This window comes from Diabrotica virgifera, chromosome 1 (genome assembly GCF_917563875.1).
Source record: "Diabrotica virgifera virgifera chromosome 1, PGI_DIABVI_V3a".
NCBI classification, from domain to species: domain Eukaryota; kingdom Metazoa; phylum Arthropoda; class Insecta; order Coleoptera; family Chrysomelidae; genus Diabrotica; species Diabrotica virgifera.
This window is the reverse complement of record NC_065443.1, coordinates 58,160,039-58,184,846: the sequence shown is the minus strand read 5'-3', so window position 1 is coordinate 58,184,846 and position 24,808 is coordinate 58,160,039. Positions and strand designations below refer to the sequence as shown.

General features: G+C 33.2%; 1 protein-coding gene across 2 annotated transcripts in view; it reads left to right on the top strand.

The window, feature by feature from the left end:
- The window catches only part of LOC114328744 (tyrosine-protein phosphatase non-receptor type 13-like), a 1,179,517-nt gene that overhangs the window by 1,076,204 nt on the left and 78,505 nt on the right, over positions 1 to 24,808 (top strand). For both annotated transcript variants that reach the window (XM_050656417.1, XM_050656421.1), the window contains one exon: positions 2,164 to 2,439. In XM_050656417.1, the coding sequence (XP_050512374.1) occupies positions 2,164 to 2,439 (276 nt within the window). The remainder of the gene's footprint in view (positions 1 to 2,163; positions 2,440 to 24,808) is intronic.

Genomic DNA, 24,808 nt, shown 5'->3' with positions numbered 1-24,808 from the left:
AAATACCTACGTAGTTAAGATTTTTGGGGCGATTAAAATATAAGCGCAAATTAAAGCAGTTAGGTATAGGGAATGCTTAAGAAATAAAAAAAGTACCATAAAATATCATTTCAATACAATACTAAAATACAGGGTGTTCCGTTTAAGAAAAATTCAGAAAATACTCATTCAGAGTTTCGACCAACCCTGTATACTAAAATTCAACATTTAGCTACACTAATAATTTTTACCAATAGTAGACTATATTAAAAATTATTTGAACATAAATAGAGTTTTTGATGTCAAACTACTACAATTCTACAGGGTGTGAAAATTGCTACGAAATTAATAAAAAAACGTAATTATTTTTTAAACCACCCTACATAACATTACAAAGTCTCATATTTTAAGAAAGAACACATTGAGGAGAATCCAAAAATGTAAAAATATACGAAGTTATAAGCGTTATAATGTCCCATTTATAAAAACGAAGTTATAAGCAACTTCCGGTATAACCGAATAATATTTAGCAAAGTAATGAAAATATTTTCTTTACATAGATCACCTTTCAAAACCCCGTCATTCCAATTTTCATAATTCTGCTGCCATTAGTTCTCGAGATATTTCTAATAGGCCCTTTATCTGCCTCACCCTATATATTTACATGGAAATCCAACATCAGTTGATTCTCAAATTTTTGCTTTTTTTTAGAACGATTTCCTGATTGGAAGTCGAAACGTCAAAAACTAACTTCTTCTTCTTTCTTATAATCCTTAGTGCCCTTCAGGGCGTCGGATGTCGGGTTCCGCCTTTTGTCCATTTCTTCCAAACGCTTCTATTAGTGGCCATGTTCTTCATATCCCTCATGAATTTTCACTATGTATTCAAAAACTAACAAAAATGTAATTACATATCATTACATAGGGTTACCATAGGTCCGGATTTCGTCCGGACAGTTTGGATTTGAAAGACATGTCCGGATTGGCATCCGGATATGAGAAATGTCCGGATTTTTTCTTTACTAAAAAAAAAATGGAAAATATTAGGCCCAACGGTGGGAAATTTCATTCTGCGCAGCACCTTAGGTCTAAAGTATGTTAAAACATAGGTGTATATTATGTATTTTAAACTGGCAGAGATTTTCGATGTTGGTTGCATATTGTAGCGTAACAGCTGTACTTTTAATTGTGCCATATGCATTTCGCATATATTTATGTACAATGTAGAGGTACCAACACAGTCAAATTCACATTTTACATTTTCTACAACCGCTTGGACTACCCCTGTCCGGATTTGGCCTTAATAAATTATCTTAACCCTATACAGCCAATAACTGTGGCTTAACCCCAAGCCAATTTTGGCTTATCAAAAATATCATCGTTAACATAAAAATGTTAAATAATCAATAAAATTATTATATTAAAATTCTACATTTAAAAAAATGGCCCGATTTTCATTGAAAAGTCCCAGATTTTAGATATTTTTTTCAGCCTTGTCCTGAATTCGACAGAATTGGAGTTGGTCACACTAGATATTACACATATGAATCCTAAAATTGTGGATTATCTTTCTAAAACCGTTTTAATTTAATCTCTCTAATGTTCGATGACAAATTCTTTTTGATACAATTGACATCGCCGCGCTAAAAACTCTCATAAGGACTGCATTGTATATGTTCCTTACTGTAAAGTCAAGGTGGGGGACTATAGCTGTTGTTTTTCGATGTCATCTATGATTGTTATTTCTATTTCCATTTTCAACGAAATATATAGAGTAGTAAAGATCGTGACAGACGGTTTCCCAATAGGAAGACGATCAGTGGGAAGACCACGAAAACGATGGAACGACAACTTACTAGAGGCACATTGAAAAAGAGACAGTGATGTCTACACAAACAGAAGAAGAAGAATCTTCTGATTTTTTTCTGTATCTTCCTAGTTCTAATTATAGTGATGTACCTTTTGTTTTCTCTCCTCTGTTTCTTCTTATGTCTGCCACAGTCGTCGTTACTATCCTACTCATACATTTCCTCCGATAGCCCTTTCTCCATCATCTTAGTTATAAGAAGCAAGTAAATTGTAAATCATTAGAAAAATTGATAAAGTACACGATCACTTACCATTAATTATTTGATAAAGTTATAAAAATCTTTAGTAGTTTAAGATACAAAAATTTCTTTTACAGGGCATCAACACCAGAAGACTGAAAGTACGGAGGAATCCGGTTCAAAGAGCGGCCTCTCGTCTGTACAGGGTAAACAGTAAAAAGCATATCGGTGACACGCCCAGGGAATGTGTAGGTCCCGAGTTTGTGGTGAGAGCTTCGTTGCTAAGCAAGCAGTTGACAATGCCCGATGTTAAAACCAGTTCGGGAAGAACTTTAACTATAATTATGTTAAACGGCCAAAAGCTGGATGTTCTGTGCCATCCGAGTTCGACCACAGCAGGACAACTATTTGAGGTAAGTGATATACAGGGTGATCAATTTTTAATCGCTTTAATAGTGATTATGTCAAAATAAAGAATTTCTTGAAACAATAAAAAATTAGTAAACTAGTGAAGAATGACAGAATGTAACTCGACAGGAAAAAGAAGAGAATAAACGTCAAAAAAGGGACTCGAAGAAAATACATAAAAGAGGGTGGAACGAATTATTAAAAAAGGTTTAATAGGAAGTAGATGAGTCAAATGATTATGAGATAATACTGGATCAAACAGACAACATAGAAAGAAACGGCTTAGTCAACATCACTGAGGAACTTATGTGGACCATTTATTAAAAGTTATACATGAAACTGTATCTAACAGATTATGGTCGGCAAAAATATATGCTAGAAATAACGGCATGTAGCTGAGACATTACAGAATAGAAAATGTGTGGCGTAGAAAATTTGAGTAGATTGAGTTCCTTGAAGGGTCGTAATACTACGGATAATGATTTAGCGAGGCAGTATAAGAAACAAAAAGAGTGCATATTTATTATTCTCTGGATAAAAATCTGGATAAAATATACAACAAACTACTTTTTCTCGAATTGGGATTTCTCAGAATATCAGCAGAAAAATCTAAAAAAAGAATTAGAATTGAAGATATAACAATGTTTAAAAGGGAAAGAACTATTTTTGGCGATGTACACTACAAACAATAAACTAGAAACCAACAGAAAAGAGGAAATAGGACGTCAAAGGGAAACGTGACCGAAAGCTATGAGTGTAAGTGATAATTTGACGACGGCCCCATTCGCTGATTTCTAAATGATGTTCTGTTTGTACAAAATAAACTGTTCTTAAAGAAGTATATTAAAAGTGTATTACATACTTTTCTACACAATCCCTATTAACAGAGAACGGTAGTTCTCGTCAGTGGCGCACAATACCCCTACATGCGACACTATATACAGGGTGGTTCATCTTATTCGCCTCGGTCTCTGTACAGAAAACCACTTGATATTTTAAAAAAACAATTTTCACAGAAATATATAGGGCCTTTAATACTACAATCTAAAAATAATCTGCATTATACAGGGTGCTCCAAAAAAGAGTGGTATATCAAAGTTATATTTTTTCTTATGGAATGCCCTATATCTGATGACATTATTGAATTGACCTTAAAAAATAAGCTATACTTTCATAAGGGTTCCCTATACCTAAATACAGGGTGTTTTGATTTATTTTGATTTTTATAAAAATGGAAGGTTTTAGAAAAAAATAAATATCTACGAATCTAAGAATCAGTTACAAATTCTTTCTTGGATCTTAATAATAGACATAATACTTAATTTGGCATACTTAAACAGATGCTTATTGCAACAAAATTTCTTACAGGGTGGTCAAAGTATGAGATTGTTCTATTAACAAATTCAAGCTGTAATAACTTACTTATTTTAAATGGAACACCCTGTATCTTACTAGTCTATCGCTTAAAAAATTAACTTAGCTTTTAATTTGTATAAGGGTTTCCTATACCCATCTTTTTACAGGGTGGTCAAAATATTAGATTGTTCTATTAACAAATTCAAGCTGTAATACCTTACTTATTTTAAATGGAACACCCTGTATCTTACTATACTATCGCGTAGAAAATTTACTTAGCTATCAATTCTTATTAGGGTTTCCTATACCTATCTCCCTTCATTTTTTAAATATTTAAAGGTTTCCTAATTTGTAAGCTTTAAAAATTAGAATTAAGTACCTATGGCGTGGTTATGTACAACACATCACCAACACCGGCAATATACTTAAATATCTTAGTCAAGATACTCTCATTAATAAAATTCACATTTTTATCATTTAATCACACAGAGTGTTCTTATTTTAAATGACATACTAGATATTATATTCTTTATAATGGAAAATATAAATCTCTTCAATTCTATGTAAACATTCTCAATACACATGTTATTCTGTAAATATAAATTCCCATGTTATTCTGTAAATACCCATTTTTACATATTTTTGTGCAATAGACTCGTTTTTGTCAAAGTAGCCATTGCATTTAATTGTCTGTAATTGCGATTCAAAAATTCAAACAAAAAGTGGTGTTCTTAAATTTACTTAATAACCGTTGGGTTAAGACTTAAATATGGAAAATACTTATACGGAATGAAATATAATTTAAATATCTTCCAAAATACGGCATATAATATAGAGTATGCAGTTTAATGTAAACTGTAAATATTATTCAATGTCACATGTAGGCCAAAATCAACTAAAATAATACAGCACTCTGTATGATTACATGATAACAATGAAAATTTTACAGTAAATTTGACAGTATGTTGTCTAAGTATATTGCCGGTGTTGGTGATGTGTTGTACATAACCACGACATAGGTACTAATTCTAATTTTTAAAGCTTACAAATTACGAAATCATTAAATATTTAAAAAATGAAGGGAGATAGGTATAGGAAACCCTAATAAGAATAGAAAGCTAGTTAAATTTTCTACGCCATAGAGTAGTAAGATACAGGGTGTTCTATTTAAAATAAGTAAGTTATTACAGCTTGAATTTGTTAATAAAACAATCTAATATTTTGACCACCCTGTAAAAAGATAGGTATAGGAAACTCTAATACAAATTGAAAGCTACAGGGTGTTCCATTTAAAATAAGTAAGTTATTACAGCTTGAATTTGTTAATAGAACAATCTCATATTTTGACAACCCTGTAAGAAATTTTGTTGCAATAAGCATCTGTTTAAGTATGCTAAATAGTCTATTATTAAGATCCAAGAAAGAATTTGTTACTGGTTGTTAGATTCGTAGATATTTATTGTTTTCTAAAACCTTACATTTTTATAAAAATCGAAATAAATCAAAACACCCTGTATTTAGGTATATGGAACCCTTATGAAAGTATAGCTTATTTTTTAAGGTCAATTCAATAATGTTATCAGATATAGGGCATTCCATAAGAAAAAATATAACTTTGATATACCACTCTTTTTTGGAGCACCCTGTATAATGCACATTATTTTTAGATTGTAGTATTAATGGCCCTGTATATTTCTGTGAAGAAATTTTTTTGAAATATCAAGTGGTTTTTCGGACAGACACCGAGGCGAATAAGATGAACCACCCTGTATACACGAAATTTTCGATTTTATAAATCTGACTGAATTAAAAATCGGACCAAATCCCATCTTAAAATTTAGAAAAAGACTCGCCCATCCATATGTCAAATTTCTATTTCTAAAGGGAGACATCCCTGTCCAAAGGTGTTGATTTTACGGTCCTTCCCATTTAGGGTCTGTTTTTCGGTCTCGTCCCCAAAACTTCCAAAAATTTCAATAATTTAAGACCGGCCTCTGCGGCTTCTGAGAGTACTGATCATTACCTTTTCAACGCATGTTTAATTTTGAAAATCGGTTATACCATTCAAAAGTTACCGAGCTCAGAAGTATGATTCAATTTTTATTTAAAAAGGGGAAAATGTTTGTGAATATGTATGTATGTATGTATGTGGAAAAGTTACACCGATCTAAATTTTTTTCTGTGTTTCAAGAGGGGGTCAGGGCCGATTCAGAACCGGTGTAGTTTGTGACTTTTGACCACCCATAAGCCAGCTGTAGGGCTTGGTAGATACAAAATGGCATATTATTTGGACGTATATCTTAGGTTCAAGAAGAGACAGGAAAACCACAAATACACCAAATCAATAGCGTTGAGTTAAGCTTTCAAATGGTGCCTAAGCGGTTAGGATCAAACATACACACGGCTCAGTATAGCCGAAAAACTGAAAAACTAAACTTTGAAATTTTTTGGTTTTTTGACAATTACTCAAAATTTCAACCTACGAATTACGCCAATAACTGAGCGTTTGTAGGAGGGCTCTAGACCAGTCTAACGGTGTATACTAAGTTTTTATTACTTTTAAGTTATGAATTCATAATTATGATCAAATCTATTTCTTATGGGGAAAACGTTTTTCAAGTTCAATAATTCCTGTAATACTTTCAGTTCTTATATGTATTTGACCTTGGATGCCTCGGATACTATTTGTCAATACGTTTCAAACTCATGTTTAATGATCAAAATCGGTTAAGCCGTTCAGAAGTAATCGAGCTCCAAAAGTATAATCCATTTAACCATTATCGCCGAAATGGTTTATGTTATTGTAGTGGTTACTACGCTAAGATTGATCGTGCAATCCGAGTTCATTTGCCGGCCATAATTATTAGGATGGCTGGGATATGAACTCGGATTGTCTTATCACAAGTCTGGTGTCGTAACTACTAGATCATTTGGGAGAGAATACGACAAAGGCGACCATTTATAACGCTTAACGTGTAATCGTGAAACATTACATTCAACTTCATACATTTAATTTATAAAAAACTTCGAAAACTCCTAATACAAGAATAAAAAACCGCTAAACGCCGTAAAAATGAGTGGCGCATACAATATTCCAGCTACAAAAGAGCTGATATGAGTATTACGTGGCGTGAAAATGTATTTTCATTTTGAAGGAAAATAAAATTCCAGTTTTATTTTGAAAGATTTTTTCCATAATATTTGCTACATTTGAAGTAAAACGCGCCACAAAAGAGCCTCAAAATGCAAATTGTACCAAAGTTACTCTTTGGTGGCGCGTTTTATTTTAAATTTAGCAAATATTAAATATAGCAAAAATAATATAAATAATATCGTTAGTAGATAAAATATACAAGGTATATTTACCTAGTATAATTTAATGATTAGTTATTAATATTAATTAAAAGTAAATACACCTTGTTTATTCATCTTTTAACGGTATATAATAGGTGAGGTTAGGAATTGTCACCGACTAGTCGCCAACAGGTACTCGCGAACGCTCTTAATGAATCTCTTCATTTGGCATTTGTGGATTACAATAATTAACAACAAACAAAATAAGAACGGAGAGAGGAGTTAGTTAGGGAGACAATCTCTTCAAAATTATTTACTCTTACATTAGATGTGTTCAAAAAGTTAAAGTGGGAACAACGCGGCAGAACAATGGCAGATTTTAAAGTCATTTTAGATTTGCCAATGACATAGTGCTCTGAAGCAACAATACAGAGAAACTATATACATGTTAAAGGAGCAAACATTGTTCTTGAACAAGAATCTGCGAAAAATGGTTTGAAAATGAATTGAAGTAAAAAAAGAGAGATGACAAATTAAAATATCACCATCGAATTAGATGGAAGTGAGGTCGAAAGTGCCAAAGAGTATATATTCCTAGGTCACACGATCAAACTAGGCAAACAAGCAAACGGCAGACATAACTGGAAGAATCCGAATGACTTGGGCAGCAATAGTAAGATTAAGCAGTAGTAGTAAGAGTTGTGTTGTGTGAAAAACAAAAAAATAAATAAATCTAAATAAAAAGAAAAGCAACATTTGTATTCTACCATTTATGACCTATATGAAACGGAGACCATAACACTTACAGAGTTATCAGCCAATAGATTAATGTTAAAAGTATCTCTGAGAGAATATAAATGAAATGAAGACGTGCAAGCAGGCCAAAGGTGGAAAATGTAATTGGAAGAATTGCACAACTGGGCAGGACACGTGGCACGACAAAACAACGAAAGGTAATGAGAGACATTGTACATTGGAGACCACATAAGCTCAGTCGCAGTAGAGAAAGAACACAAAAACGGTGACTATTAGTGTTGCCCAAATGCAAGACCAAGACGAGACAGACAGTCTTGGTATTGGTCTTGCGCCAGTACACCTGGTCTTGGTTTTTATCTTGGTATTGCGCTCCCGGTCTTGGTCTTGGTCTTGGTCTTGCAGCAAGAGTTTTGCAAGTCTCGCAGTTGCCCATTAGCCTATTGCATATCTTAGAACAACGTAACAAAGAGGTACATTTTAAGCTTGAATATCATACTTAAGACTAGCCAAATTAATAAATATCTAAACAACTGAGTCCGGGTGGGGTTTGAACTCACGATCTAAGTGATCCCTGTCTATGTTCTAACTAACTAAAGGTAAAACTACCTCTTAAAACCCGCAATATTTCATTTTCATATCTCAACCGGTTTTAGAGCAATAAATAAATCGTCAGTTTGTAAGAAAAATTTCAACCCCCCCCCCCTATTTGTTAAACAAAGCATTTATAAAGTAAACGTTTATGAAGCAAACTGTCATTACTTTTTCATGCAGAATTATCCAATTACCCATTAAAGTTTGCCATACTTATTTAAAAACATTCTGTATTGATGAAAAACATGGCTAGTTAAAAAAGTACCTAACTTTTGTATTATCCAATATAAGTGAATGAATAAAAAACATAATGTTAAGAAAATATGAGGTTATAGTTGGGCTTTAATTTCAGTATGCTATTGCATGCTAGAATAATAAATTAGCATAATGCTACAATATTCCACAGAGTGAGAAAAAACACAGTTTGATTGGTATACACTGCTGACTGTGCAGCAGAAACAATACACAATAGTCTTACTATAATAATGTATACTGATAAGATTTCTGGTTAGATTCCTAGAAAACTAATAATGAAGAAAATATTTATGTAAATTTATATAAGTGCTAAGGTGACATATTTTTAAAAAGTTTGGATACGATATTCGATATTACTGTAGGCGTCGCAACGCAGGAATGTTGTGTTATATGAATATGATTAGAAGACGACTAGGTCTGGATCCCGCGTATGAAAAAACGTTGATTAATAGCAAGCTGAAAATTTGTTAATAGCTTAAGGGTGTCTAGGCGGATAAACTTTGATATATGGGAACACTGGAACAGGGCAGTTTTAATTGTGGAACAGGTTAAAAATTTGAAACGGTCACACCACGAAAACGGCACATTTATTTTGTCCGCCAGAACAGACTTAAACTCTCCGAACAGAGATTAAACTCTCATGCAAAAATCAGACTGCTATTTATCACCTGTCATAATTCCTGTCATTTGACATATTCTACATGTTCCACTCATTAAAACTCCCATTTGGTGATAAATAGCAGTCTGATTGTTGCATGAGAGTTTAATCTCTGTTCGAAGAGTTTAAGTCTGTTCTGTCGGACAAAATACATGTGCCGTTTTCGTTGTCTGACCGTTCCAAATTTTTAACCTGTTCCATAATTAAAACTTCCCCTGTTCCGGTGTTCCCATATATCAAAATTTGTCCGACTAGACACCCTTAAGCTATTAACAAATTTTCAGCTTGCTATTAATCAACTTTTTTTCATACGCGGGATCCAGACCTAGACTATTTTCAAAACCAGGACAATTAATTTCAGAGCAAAGAAGTCGGCTGCTGAGAAAGCATGTATTAAAAATTTTTTACATTATAATAATGACCTCTCAGTACATGCCAAATGTGTCTAGTGTTCTTTTAATGGATATTTTGATTCGCTATGTATGTTTATGGTATTGTCCCTAAAATCCAATTTTCAAAATTGTTGTTACATTTCTTTTTGTTTCTCATAGAGTATCTAAGAATATAGCCGAACTTATATACTCCCTAAAACGACCTTCAGTTCTAACTGCAAGACGCAAGAGTCTCGCAGACTTAGTCTTGTTCTTGCTCAAGTCTTGCAGGGAAGTCTTGGTCTTGGTCTTGCTAAAATTAGGCGGTCTTGGTCGTGGTCTTGCGAAAACGCAAGAACAAGACCAAGACTGCAAGACCAAGACCGATTTTGGGCAACACTACTGACTAGACGACAGCAAAGCAAAAGTTGGGAGAAACTGGCACCAAATAGCACAAAACAGAGAAGAGTACAGTGCTCATGGGAAGGGAAGTAGAAGAAGATTTTGAATGGAAATTGTATGGTTTTATTTGTATTTTTTAGTACTAATCCTGAATCCCACCATGTTAGAATTGTTGTGTCTCATTTTTTTCATATTAAAATTAAACCACGTGCTAATCGTTGTATAGCATTGTTTTAATTTAACTTTGCACTTATGTAATAATTATGCACAGCTCCCCATTGACCTAATTTATAACACGATCACTCACGTTACCCTCGCATCAACCATTATTATAGACCGCATCTCACAAGCTTCGATGAATATCACTTAATATCCAAGTTTCCCACTCCCGCAGTGTAATCGAGAAAAATACCATATTAGACAGTATGGCGTTGCATATCGATCGGTTATATTGTAGGGGTTAATTAAAAAATGTAAATCAAATGAGAAGTTTTCTGTACTTGGTGGGGTAACGTATTTTTTTGTTTCAATAATGAAATCTTCTTGCAAAATAAAATTTTGTCATGATACACTCCAATCACCATAATTTATTTAGGGTCAACTAGCTTCTGCCATCCATTTTACATGTCCAAGTACCGGTTTAACCTAACTTCGGGCACTGGGCACTGGAGATTAAGGGGGCCCCTTTATTTCATTGTTATTCGTTGTCAGTTTTTTTAACAAAACGACACATGCATTAACTATAAATGTTTACTGTAAAATCCATACTATAATTTTTTAAAACAAACAAGAACAACAAGAACAATAACAAAGGTAAAAAATATTCGCCAAAATACATTTAAAAATATAAAAAAACACAAACAAAATTCTAAAAAATACATAACACAAAAATGTGATCACTTTTTTTTTCTTGACTTGACATTAGCAAACTGCCATGTAATTCTGCTATCACAATAGGGAACTTGCACTAAAAAATTTTTTTGCATAAAATTGTTAATTTATGTTTTAAAATGTTATATTCAAAATATTACGTCTTAACAATGAATAGTGTACGTACAACATCTGATCAAAGTTCCGCGCCTAAAATTTCCGTTTCAAATAATTTCAAAAGCGAGAGCTGTGGTCTGACGTCATAGGCCACTCGTATCGTTTGCCCGTTCGGTGGGCTATTGCATTTAATGCAGTTTGCCGCTAGATAAATAATATAGTTGAAATATCTTGTTTTACTCTGTGGCAAAAATGATTTTTTCTGTGACAGGCAAAATATTAACATTTTATCTCTGTTGACATGTATGAAAAAGTTCTTTTTTACGAAATTACTTTTGTCGTTTCTTGTGTTGAAGAACAAAGAAGAAACAAGTAACTTAAAAATAAACAAAACTTTTAGTAATAAAAGTAAGAGTAACTAAAAATATTGGTGCTACTATAGTATGCGGTCTACAGTTGGGTTTCTACTATAGCTTGCGGTCTACCGAGGGATGCGGTGTAAGTATAAGCTGAGATGATAAAGATATTAACTTGTAAAATTACAATAATGATTCTTCTTATTTATGCGTATTATTAACTTTGTAAAGAAGGATTTTGTGGGCTATGTACACGTTCTATCGGTACCTACGTCTGCTAATCACCATAATATTTTCTCAGAAGGCTTTGAACACAATAATGAAAGGCTCCAGTAGGTACTAATAAACATGACAATAAAATATAATCTTTATTATAATGCAAATTACACCGTAATCTTTTCCAGGATATACGAAATCCTTCGATTAGAGGTAGGTAGATCAAACCCACGGGGTAAACCGTATACTATAATATAATGGTACCAAACTATTGTTATAAACGGTTTAAACATGCTTATTAATAACTCTTACTTATTTGCCTTGACACCTCGCATTTCTCCAGTAGAATAGCTTTCACTACTTTTTATAAAAGTTGCCACCATGAAGACATCAACGGTAGGTAAGTTGTCAGACTTACCCTCGTCCGTCATATTATGCGTTTTAAACTCTTTACAAAGTAGCACTCAACTTTATCAATTTCAGTTTAAAACTAAGCTGATTGGGGAACTACTTATTATAATATATAAGATAAACATAAATAATACCTAGGAATTTTCCATTAAAGACGATTAAAATGTAATATACCCGTGATACCTACCCTAATCGCGTTGTTTCCGACTGCTAGTACGGTTGACCGTGGCCCGTGACGTCGGACCAATAGAAGGACGTTCAAGAGCCTCCTAAGATATTTAAATTTTATAGCATTTTCAAAGCGTCGTAATTAGCGTACGGGTTAAAAATATTTGTTTTTTTTTTGCATGCAAGCGTTTTAAGATCATGTTACCTTATGTTTTTTAATATCATTTTAATATTTAAAAATTTATGCAAGTTCCCCTTTTCAGTTGCTCCAGTTCATCTTTTTCTATAATACAGTAGTGATAATGCGTCTAGGTTTTCTTGACCTAAATATTAAAAGTTGCCTTTACATCCTGGATGACACCAAATTTTTCAAATGCTTATTTAAGTTTTAGCATCACGTTAGAAAGTTAGTAATTTCATTATGTAAGTTCTCTTTGGTTTCATCTACATAGCATAGATATCATTAATTCCACTCCAATTGACACGTTCAAGTCCACAGTTTCTAACGATTTGCTTGTTGCATTCACTTATTCCAAAATTCTTGCCCAAACCAGTGTCAATAGAGGTGTCCCAAAGATATACATTTTATTCTGCAGTGCCTTGACTTCATTTCTAACTGCTGATTTTTTGTCTCTATGCTTAACTGAAAAAAAATATGTTTGATGGATCCGTAGTTTTTAAGTAAAGCATTTACATTTACAGCGTCAAAAGTTTCATCAAAGTTTAGTTTTCATCACTTCTAGGAGTTTATTGCAAATTTGGTGAGACAGATAGCTAACTGAACTTTTACCTTTATTTGCATTCCGCTGTAAATGCTCATCTAAGAAGTTGTCCAATTTAGCTAAGTATACAAGACAACTTAATAGTAGGGGAGCAAAGTATGCTAAATTTGCAGTCACTCGAGCGTCATGGGGACCTATTAGGTTGTGATTATTAGGTCCTAAAATCAAAAAAGTTAAATAAAATTTTTCATTTTAGGGGGCGCTTTCCATTTTTTAATTTAATTTTCCATTTCCAACAATCGTTTTTTCCGATTATAGCGCCATCCATCCATAATTCGAAAAAACGTTCAAATAAAAGTTGCTTATTTTTACGTAAAGAATAAAAAATCTGCAATAAAAATTTGGGGGTCCCATTTAAGATTTTAAAGTAACCCCCCACCTCACCTCCGTGGGGGGTCGTATTTGGTACCATTCGATAGATTTTCCAAAAACATTTTGAAAGTGTATTTTGCAGTTTTTCGATCTGATGTTCATTTTGCGAAATATCGCGGGGTTTGTATTTAAAATTTTAAATTTACCCCCACCCCTCTCCTTGTTTAGTACCATTCGATAGATTTTTGAAAAATATTAAAGACGTATTTTTTAGTTTTTCGATCTGACGTTCATTTCGCGAAATATTCGGTTTTTTTTTGTGAAACTTTTTGACTCACCCATTTCCTTACGTCCCGCTCAAATCGTCAGATTTTTGAAATATACACTCTTTTGTATGTACTTAACTTACCTTATCTTAATGTGACAATTTCGAGTATTTTTAAGGATAGATTTTTTTTCGGGCCTCCCCTTAACGAACTTCCCTGTCTTAAGAGCCAATATATGGTAGAGGTACATCTGCAGGGTACCAGGTTTCTCCCCATATGATAATTTGATGCATCGAGTAACTGCAAAAATCCCCGCTTGGTCTCCCCTACCATAAGTAATTTCCTTTATGACGACTACTCGTTAAATCCTCATTGGATCAACGGAAAGCTAGCCCTTGAGAAGCAAGTAATTTAATAGTGACAACAACTCTTCTTAGGACCTTTACTCAATAGTCAGCTTCGTGTTCTACTTGCTCTTCAAGCCAGCGCCTATAACTTCAAATTAATGATGATCTTGTTATTAATGCAACCATAGAATTCAGATTAAATTTATTTTCTTTGTGAGATTTGAGCAATATTCAAATGTTTCCACTCGATAAATCCAAAATCAGTTAAACTATTTTTTTCAATTGAAAATAATTTGCAATATCTCTTTTCTTCGCCTCCATTGGGTTTTACTTTAAAAAAGTTACTTTCATTTAATCTACTATAATAAGCTTTGTCTCCATCTTGATACATTTTATGCCATGTTGTACCTACCCAGTCCTATAGCTGGCTTATTAGTCCAGAAAGCCATTGCGCATCCGCTAGGAAAAATATTCTAATTCGGATTTTTTGCACAATCTTACTCAAAAAGGACCACTTTTAACAAATTTGCATGTTGCCAGGACCAAAAGTTGGTCAAAAATTTTTTAAACGTTTTTTTTTGTTTTTTTCCTAAAATTATTTTTTTGCATGGAACAAAATTTTAGGTTTTTTGGATCATGCCAAACAGAAAAGGTCTTTAGTGACTTTCCTCTAAAGTTGATAGTTTTTGACATATAAGCGATTAAAAATTAAAAAATTTCGAAATCGGCCATTTTTAACTCTTAAAAACTATGTGAAAAACTGAAAATTTGAATGTTGCCAAGGTAGGTAGATATTCTTAAAACATCGATTGATGAAATCCCGAAGAGTTTTTTGCAAGACAATATCAAAAACCCTTTGTTTTTTAATTGCCAATCAAGCGTGCGCGACACTATTTTCCACCGTTGCATGTGTATACAGTATGGTGCAAATGAAAGGAATAAATTCGTTATTTCGTAAACCGGTGACTTTAAGGAAAAATCCCAAAATAGGTCGGTTTTATTTTTAAGTTATGATATTGTGACATATATAGTATACTAGTGACGTCATCCATCTGGGCGTGATGACGTAATCGATGATTTTTTTAAATGAGAATACGGGTCGTATGCTGGCTCATTTGAAAGGTTCTTTAATTCTCTATTCAGTAATATAAACATGTACATAATTATTTATACAGGGTGTCCAAAAATTTTTTATTAAATTAAATCATTTGGCAAATTGACAGAAAAATTAAATTATTGGACACCCTGTATAAATAATTATGTAAATGTTTATATTAGTGAATAGAGAATTAAAGAACCTTTCAAATGAGCTAGCACACGACCCCTATTCTCATTTAAAAAAATCATCGATTACGTCATCACGCCCAGATGGATGACGTCACTAGTATACCATATATGTCACAATATCATAACTTAAAAATAAAAATCGACCTGTTTCGGGATTTTTCCTTAAAGTCGCAAATTTACGAAATAACGAATTTATTCCTTTCATTTGCACCATACTGTATACACATGCAACGGTGGAAAATAGTGTCGCGCACGCTTGATTAGCAATTAAAAAACAAAGGAGTTTTGAATATTGTATTGCAAAAAACTCTTCGGGATTTCATCAATCGATGTTCAAAGAATATCTAGCCACCTTGGCAACATTCAAATTTTCAGTTTTTCACATAGTTTTTGAGGGTTAAATATAGCCGATTTCGCAATTTTTCAATTTTTAATCGCTTATATGTCAAAAACTATCAACTTTAGAGAAAAGTCACTAAAGACCTTTTCTGTTTGGAATGATCCAAAAAACTTAAAAAAATTTTGTTCCATGCAAAAAAATAATTTTAGAAAAAAAAAACAAAAAAAAAACCTTTTAAAAATTTTTGACCACCTTTTGGTCCTGGCAACATGGAAATTTGTTAAAAGGAGTCCTTTTTGAGTAAGACTGTGCAAAAAATCCGAATTAGAATATTTTTCCTAGCGGATGCGCAGTGGCTTTCTGGACTATATGGGTGGTCAAAAGTCACAAGAAGTCACAACTCCCTCTTGAAACACAGAAAAAAATCAGATCGGTGTAACCTTTCCACACACATACATACAAACATTTTCCCCTTTTTAAATAGAAGTCAAATTTCTGAGCTCTTTAACTTTTAAATGGTATAACCGATTTTCAGTAGTAATTGCACAAGAGCTCTAAATTTATTGAATTTTTCCCGAGTGATACTTTGACAGTTTTAATTTCACGAGCCGAAGGCAAGTGAAACTATGTCAAAGTGTCACAAGGGCAAAAATTCTATATTAATTTTAGAGATCGAGTGCAATTTGTTGCGATTATTTCATGAATAAAACATTTCATGAATAAAACTGTTCAAAACCAAAATTGTATTGTAATTTATTTATGTAAATACAAATTAGTACAATTAAACACACAGTTGTTATACATATTTGACGATTGAAAGTCAATAATTTTTAAAACATTATTGTCATTAATGTCACTGAATGTATTTTTTCGTACCATCGAAGGGCATCTGACGTAATATACTTGACGACGGGAAATTATCAAAAATTATCAGTTTAATTTAGATTTCTGTAGCTCTCTATTGGTCATAATCTCCTATGAATAAAATAATCAAAATTAGACATTCATTGGAAAGGTACCTAATAATCAGTACTATCAGAAGCCGCTGAGGTCTGACTTAAACTTTTGTACTTTTTGTGAGTTTTGGGGACCAGAACGAAAAACAGACCCTAAATGGAGAGGACCGTAAAATCAACACCCTTGAACCAAAATGGATGGTTGACATATGGATGGGCGAGTCTCTTTCTAAACTTTAAGATAGGATTTGGCCCATTTTTCAATTAAGTCAGATTTAGAAAATCGATAATTTCGCATATAAATAGGTATACCTATATATTGTTGCATGTAGGAAGGTTGTGCGCCAGTGGCGAGAACTGAACCGTTCTCTGGGATTATTTTTGTTTTCAGTAATGTGCTTACATTCCTCGTCAAACCATATTCTTTCTTTGTACTTTGTACATTTTTTACTTTTTCTCATTTTTCATTCATTTCGATTTCGATACTCTCAAAAATTACAAGTTGCCCAACATCTTCTTCTTCTTCTTTTGGCATTATAGTCCTAGATGGATCTTTACCTGTTTGGCTGTGCCCTTTCATTTAGACCTGTATTGAGTTCTTTTCCTTCATTGCCTTAGGGTAAGAACAGAACAAGTGGGTCGCGGTGGAGGTGGAGGTCGTGGTCGATGTCGATATCCATGTAAAACAAACACATCCTAGTGAATGGAAGAGAACAGAGCAGGTAAGTCGCGGTGGAGGTTTAGCGCGATGCCATCCAGGAGGTTTACATCGATGCTTTTGAAAATAAAATGAGTTTGTTTTACATGGATGTCTACTGCGCGGCCTACAAGGATGCTTCCCTGTGATTGGTCCGTTCGAAGCCAAGTTGTCATTACCTGCGTTATCTGAGTTCATACTTTTTATATAATCCCTTTTTTGTATTCAATTTATTTTTGAATTTCTAAAGTACTTAAATTCAGTAAATTTTTGAAATATGAAGGAGGATCTGATTATTTACAGCTGACATTTCATCACTATCATCACTTGACTGACACAACATCGCAAAAGCACAGTCTTTTTGTCATTCAAATTTCATTAAACTACTTAACTTGATAGTGGTTCTAGCTCGACTGACAGCTTAGGTTACTTCCTTGCTATGTGCTGTCGACATTAGAGTTGCACAAGTTTGACTTTAACGTTTGAACTTGACCTGAGTTTGACTTAATTTCAAGTCAAACTCAAGTCAATCCTTCTGACAAATAATTCAAGTCAAGTCAAACTGGTCAATCCTACAGGTTTGAAAATTCAAACTGTTTGTCAAACTAGTTTGAAAGAGTTTGAAAAATAATTTATTTACTAGATATACTGTTTTGTCGAGATTGAAATGTTAGTTGCCAAGATAAGAAAATTAATAATACAATGAGTGCCACATAAAAGTATCTTGATACAGGAAGCAATTATAATCAAAATATGGTAAATTTTTTGAAAATAATTCTTGTATGCTTAGAATTGCTTGCTGGTAAGTTTCGTTTTATCGATATAACTTTTTTATATTTGAGTGTCACTAGATTAAAACAAGGAATTCGTTGGATAGTTTTTTTATCATACCAAGTGTAATTTAATCTACTTAGGAAGCTTGAAAGTATTACGTAACGCAAGTTGGGGGAGGGTAACGCAAGTTAGTAAATGGACTAATTAAATATCTAAGATCTAACAACATCACGAGAAAAACCAGATGCAAAATATACAAAACACTGATAAAACCGGTCCTTATATATGGATCAGAGACATGGACACTGTCGAAAAGCGATGAGAACTTATTAGGTACGTTTGAACGAAAAATCCTCAGACACATATTAGTATAGTATAGTTGATCCAAAGGATGGCATAACCCAGACATCCAAAGTGAAAGTTATCCTTCAACAACAAATTGTTCTATATGGTCCACACAATGTCCAGAAAAAAGTCACACCATTTTGAGCGTAGGGTTTGGGGGGGGGAGAGGGGGGAGAAATCTGAAAATTCGTAGTTTTTTATGTTTTTCGCCAATATTTCTAAAACTATGCCGTTTAGCATGAACAACCTTCTATACAAAATTGTTCTACATTAAATTTGAAATAAAAAAGGCCCTACGCATAATCCTTCTAAAATGAATGGATCCAAAGTTACGGAGGTAGTATAGTATAACTGGTCCAAAAAAAGGCCTAACACAAACATCCAAAGTAAAAGTTTTCCTCCAACACCAAAATGTTCTATATGGTCCACATATTGTTCAGTAAAAAGTTACACCATTTTGAGCGTCCGGTTTGGGAGGGAGATGGGAGAGAAGCCGGTAAATTAGTATTTTTTTTTATCTTTTTCGTCAATATTTCTACATGAAATTTAAAACAAAAAATGATCTATACATAATTGTTATAAAATCAACGGTTTTCGATACTTTTTATAGTTTTTGGGCAATATTTATGATATAACTATACCACAAACCCAGACATCCAAAGTGAAAGTTATCCTCCAACACCAAATTGTTCTATTCTATATGGTCCACATAATGTTCAGAAAAAAGTCACACCATTTTGAGCGTCGAGTTTGGGCGGGAGAGGGGGGAGAAATCGATAAATATAAAAAGTATCGAAAACCTCCACTTTTCTCCCTCCGTAACTCTGGAACCGTCGATTTTATAACAATTATGTATAGAACTTTTTTGTTTTAAATTTAACGTAGAATATTTTTCTATAGAACATTTCTTACGCTAAAACATAGTTTTAGAAATATTGACGAAAAACGTAAAAAAACTACTAATTTACCGACTTCTCCCCCATCTCCCCCCCAAACCGGACGCTCAAAATGGTGTAACTTTTTACTGAACAATATGTGGACCATATAGAACAATTTGGTGTTGAAGGACAACTTTTACTTTGGATGTCTGGGTTAGGCCTTTTTTGGACCAATTATACTATACTACCTCCGTAACTTTATAACCGTTCATTTTAGAAGGATTATGCATAGGGCCTTTTTTATTTCAAATTTAATGTAGAACAATTTTGTGAAGAGGGTTGTTCATGCTAAATTGCTTAGTTTTAGAAATATGACGAAAAACATAAAAAACTACAGATTTCTCCCCCCTCTCCCCCCCAAACCCGACGCTCAAAATGGTGTGACTTTTGTCTGAACATTATGTGGACCATATAGAACAATTTGGTGTTGAAGGATAACTTTCACTTTGGATGTCTGGGTTTGGGTCTAACTATACCATACTATATAAGGGGGTGAAAGAAAATGACGTATGGCGCAGAAGATATAATTTTGAACTATATGCAGCATACAACGAACCCGACGTTATAACTTCCATAAAGATCGGACGTCTACGCTTGATGGGCCATGTTAAACGGATGTTGGAGACCGAAACACCAAAACATAAATATAATGAGGCAAGCACCAGTAGGGAGAAGGTCAAAGGGAAGACCCAAACTTAGCTACATGGAACAAGTGGAACAAGATCTGAAAACACTTGAGATTACCCACTGAAATAACAAAGCAAGGAACAGAACAGCATGGCGGAAAATCCTAGAACAAGTTAGGACCCAAAAAGGGTTGTCGAGCTACTGATGATGATGAAGTTGGGGGAGGGGGTCATGTAAAAGGTTACAGCGCGTTAAAAGGGGGGAGGGGTTCGAACAGCGCGTTACATAACATTGTTTTTTAACTTAAATAAAAAAACTCCGAAATCACATTTTCCCAACTTTTTAACTTTCGTTTATATTTTACATAGAACCCCTGGTTTGTATGGTTCATTCCACCAACATACGCCTATTTTGGATTATCGCGACAACGAATATTTCAGTGTGCAACATAAGAAGTATGAAAGTAAATTGCTCTAATAATTATTCCATTACACAGCAATGTAATTTGCAATTTATTTTCGTTCTTCATATTTTGCACAATAAAATATTCGTTGTCGAAATAATCCAACACAGGCGTATATTCGTGGAATAGGGTATATTATATTGCCCCCTCACGCTCCGCTCATGTGGCAATAGGACAATAGTATTCAAGTGAAAAAATCTTAAAATTTGTATTAACGCAGATCAAGCACAGTAACACATGTTTGCAATAAATAGCTGGACCTTTCTTCACAACAAAAGATGAAAAAGTACAGATGGTAAAGAGGTTGTAAAATTGTGTTACGATACTTGAACGGTCCCTTTAACAAAAATTTATGAAGGAACAACAAAATCTTCAATTTTTGATAGAGTAGGTTTAATGAATTTTTTGCGACTTTGCAATGTCGTCTTAAAGAATTAGTTCACTAATTGTCATTTTATAACACAGTCCTTTATGTTTACATAATACAAGTAAGCACTTTTTAATTTTCATTATTTTGAAATCACCTGCCGCAATATCAAATAAATCAGTATATGTATTTTTCTTAATTAATTCTACTTCAACTACAGATTTTTTTCTCCTAATTTTTGCAGTGGAAGAGAAGGGATACCTTTAAAATCTGACTTAATTTGATCTGGTACTTGTTCTGAGCCCAAAAATGTTCAGGTTCAGATATTATTTCGCAAAGCACACACTTCAAAATGAACGTAATAAACAAGTCAAGCACATACTTCTTAATATGAACTACTCAAACTAATTTGCGGAGTAGCAGAGTACAAATTCAGACCTATCCAAATTAGTCAAAACAAAAGTCGGTACGCTCTCAATTAGAATTGGAAATAAACACGTTGCGCAATATGATATTCAAACTTCAAACTGTTTGAAGAAGTTTGATTTTAAGTCAATCCTAAAGATATCGAAATCAAGTCAAGTCAAACTTTTTTACAGAAAAAGTTTGGTTTTCAAGTCAAGTCAAGTTTGTTGAATAAAATCAAACTAGTTTGACTTGATGCACCTCTAGTCGACATCGACCGCGACTTAACTAGTAGCATACACCGCGACCTACACCTCCACCTCGACCCACTTGTTCTGTTCTTACCCTTACATTTATGATTGTCAGGTCATCTTCCCCGTCATCCAACCATCTCGTTCTGGGTCTTCCTTTTTTTGGTCTTCCTATGGGCTTTCCTTTTAATGTTTTATTTGTTGATTTTGTATCTTCTTGGCTCTGGACATGTCTTAGCCATGACAGCCTCTGACTTTTAACAAGTCTTACAATGTCGTGTCCTTCGTTTAGTAATTAATCACGATATTTCTTCTGTTTCTTCATGCGCCGCCCACCTCTGGCACCGGACCGTATACTTCCCGTATCAAGCTCTCAAATGTCTTGAATTGCGCTTTACCTTTTTTGTCATTACCCAGCTGTCACAACCATAGTCTAATAATGTTCTGTAAATAGTCATTTTGGTTCTTCTATTTAATAATTTTGATGGCGTTAATCTTTAATAGGGAACTTGCATAAAATTTTAAATTCGAAAAAAATGTTATAAATCACAACAGAACATAATTTAGAACCTGTATCAAAGATAAAAAAGTTTTGTTTTTCTTTCGTTTGGCGAACTAAAAGACGACTAAAAATTCAACTTATACCAGCCACCCCAAAACGCGTCGTGACATCACGCCGTTGTATGTTTACATTCTACACCAATTGTATATATAATTTTAAATTAGACATTATAAACGTCAGTAAAAATACAATTATGTGACGTTAAAAGTGTTTTTGATCGTTTGAACTGTTCATAGAAAATTTGTACTTTTACAAAATGGTTTTATTGTCAATAGTAAACCTTCTTTCCTTTCCTTCAAAAACTGTATCAAACTCCAATCTCAACAAACTGGTATATATTATTACAACGGCATACGATAAATGTCATTAGAATATAAATATTTTTCCTTTATTCCCCGACGACGAGCTGGCCAAATACCCAAGTAGGTGGAGGCCAATAAACTAAAGAAGGAGAAGAAGAATATACCTAAATATAAGGCTGTGTCTAGGTACACGCTAACGTGTACGCAAATAAAAAAGTTGGAGTGTCAGAGTGTTGGAATTTGTTTAATCGCGTTATGTTTACACTATAATTTTAATATCGATTAGTAAAGAGATTTCTTATTTTTTATTTGTTTAGTGTTTGTTTTTAAATTAACTATGCAGTGTGGACAATTATTTAGTTGTTTTAATGAGTTTAACAACTTTTTAAAACAGTATGAAAAGTTAAGAGACTATAAATTAATATATATTTTTTTAGTTATAAGTGAAATAGTATTACCGTTCAAAATTAAAATAAAAGGAAGACCTACAGCTTTCACAATAATAATTAACTTGTTCTGAAGCTATTTCCTTGTGGCATTTTTGTAATCAACTATTCTAAATGGGAACTAAGCCACAATTTAACTAAAAAATGATTTTATTAACGTTTCGACGTCTAAATCGGACGTCGTTGTCAAAATACAAAATATTATTAAATTAAATAAAAATGTTGTTGCTTAGTAAAAAATGTTTTCTAATAATTTATTTAATTAATCTGACTATTTTTTGTATTTTGACAATGACATCCGATTTGGACGTCGAAACGTTAATAAAATAATTTTTTTAGTTAAATTGTGGGTTATTTCCCATTTAGAATAGTTGATTATTTTAACAATATTTTGTACGTGTCATGTCAACTAAATACATATATTTATTTTGCTAACCTAAATATATACTTTTATATATCCATTGATTTATTACAATTAAGTTTGAAACATCTGAATAGTTCTGCTTCCCTTCCCTTAAAGCGTCGTTTAAACACAACGATAAGTCACAGCAACTAGTTGTGATGACAAGTTGAAACGCTGTTTAGACGCTGCGATTCAATGCGATACCACCTTCAACCCAACTCCAACTTTGATAAGTTGTGCGATGCACCGTTTGCACACAATGATAAGTTGCAACAACTCGATTGACCTTGATAAGTTGTTTGATTTATCGCTGTGTTTAAACGACCCTTAACAAATATTTTTCTATCAAACAAACACTAAACATATGCTTTTTTTCATGAGGATCTTCCAGTGCGTCACAGTTTTTCAATCCCTTTCTAACGCATTAAATTGCATGTGACAGAAAAAAACGCACGTCGGTGATTACATTTCGTCGATGACATTTATTCTAGTTGTCAATAGATGGCGCTATAATCGAAAAAAATTTTTTAAGAAATATATAATATATCTACGAATACAATCTGTATAATTTATAGGACTATACAAATCAAAGAAAATACCATTTTATAAATGCAATAAACACAATTGATTTGATTTTATGCCAAATTGCAAATAAAATGTGACAACTGTCAGATTTAACAACGATTTAATAAAAATATCATGTCACTAAAATGTATATTATCACGGACTTACCTTTTTTTCTATCATTTGTGACGCACTGAAAAATGCTCATGAAAAGAAGCATATCAAAATAGCATGTACCAAAATATACAGTCACTGCGCACGCTAAATAATGACGTCACTGGCTTAATGAAGTTTAATTCGCGTGTACCTAACTTTTTTATTTGCGTACACGTTAGCGTGTACCTAGACACAGCGAAATATAACCATAATAATAACTAATGTAAAACTATGTGACGTCACGGGTCGTTTGAACTATTTTATACCGCAGAAGATTAAATATGTATTTCCAAGTTATTACGAGTTTTTGAAGCGTGAAATTTTGGAAATCTCATTTTTAAACAAAACTGAACATTATTATGTAATAAAAAAAATGTGTAAGTTTCCTTTTAGCATATTATGTACGATTACCACTGGAAATACGTACATTAATTTCGTTCCATGGGTACGGAATTCTTTTGATTGACTTCTGTACCAAGATATGTGGGTATATACACGCGAAGTTGCACAAAATACTTTTATAACATTAATTATGTTAATTATCTTGTTCTTCTTCTTTTAGTTCCATGACGTTTATCAATCGTTGGATATCATGTTGGGTACCATATTAGCTATAGTGACTTTATTGACAGCAGCTCTGAATAATGATGTATTCGATTTTCCGTACCACTGCTTTAGATTTTCAGCCATGATGTTCTTCTTCTTTCCTTGAATGATCAGATGTAAACGATCATATTTTTCAGGGTGTCTCATAATTATGCCAGCTTGCTTTTCTTTATTGTATCGACCAGTTGTGTTGTGTACTGTAGGGATGGGAAAAACCTACCGGTTTAAACCTAAAACCGGTTTTTTTACTTCGCAATAACCGGTTTTACCGGTTTTTTTTTGTCCTGGTTATAACCGGTTTTTTCTTTTTAAAGTAAAAACCGGTTATTAGGTTTTTACGGTGACTAGGATTAGATT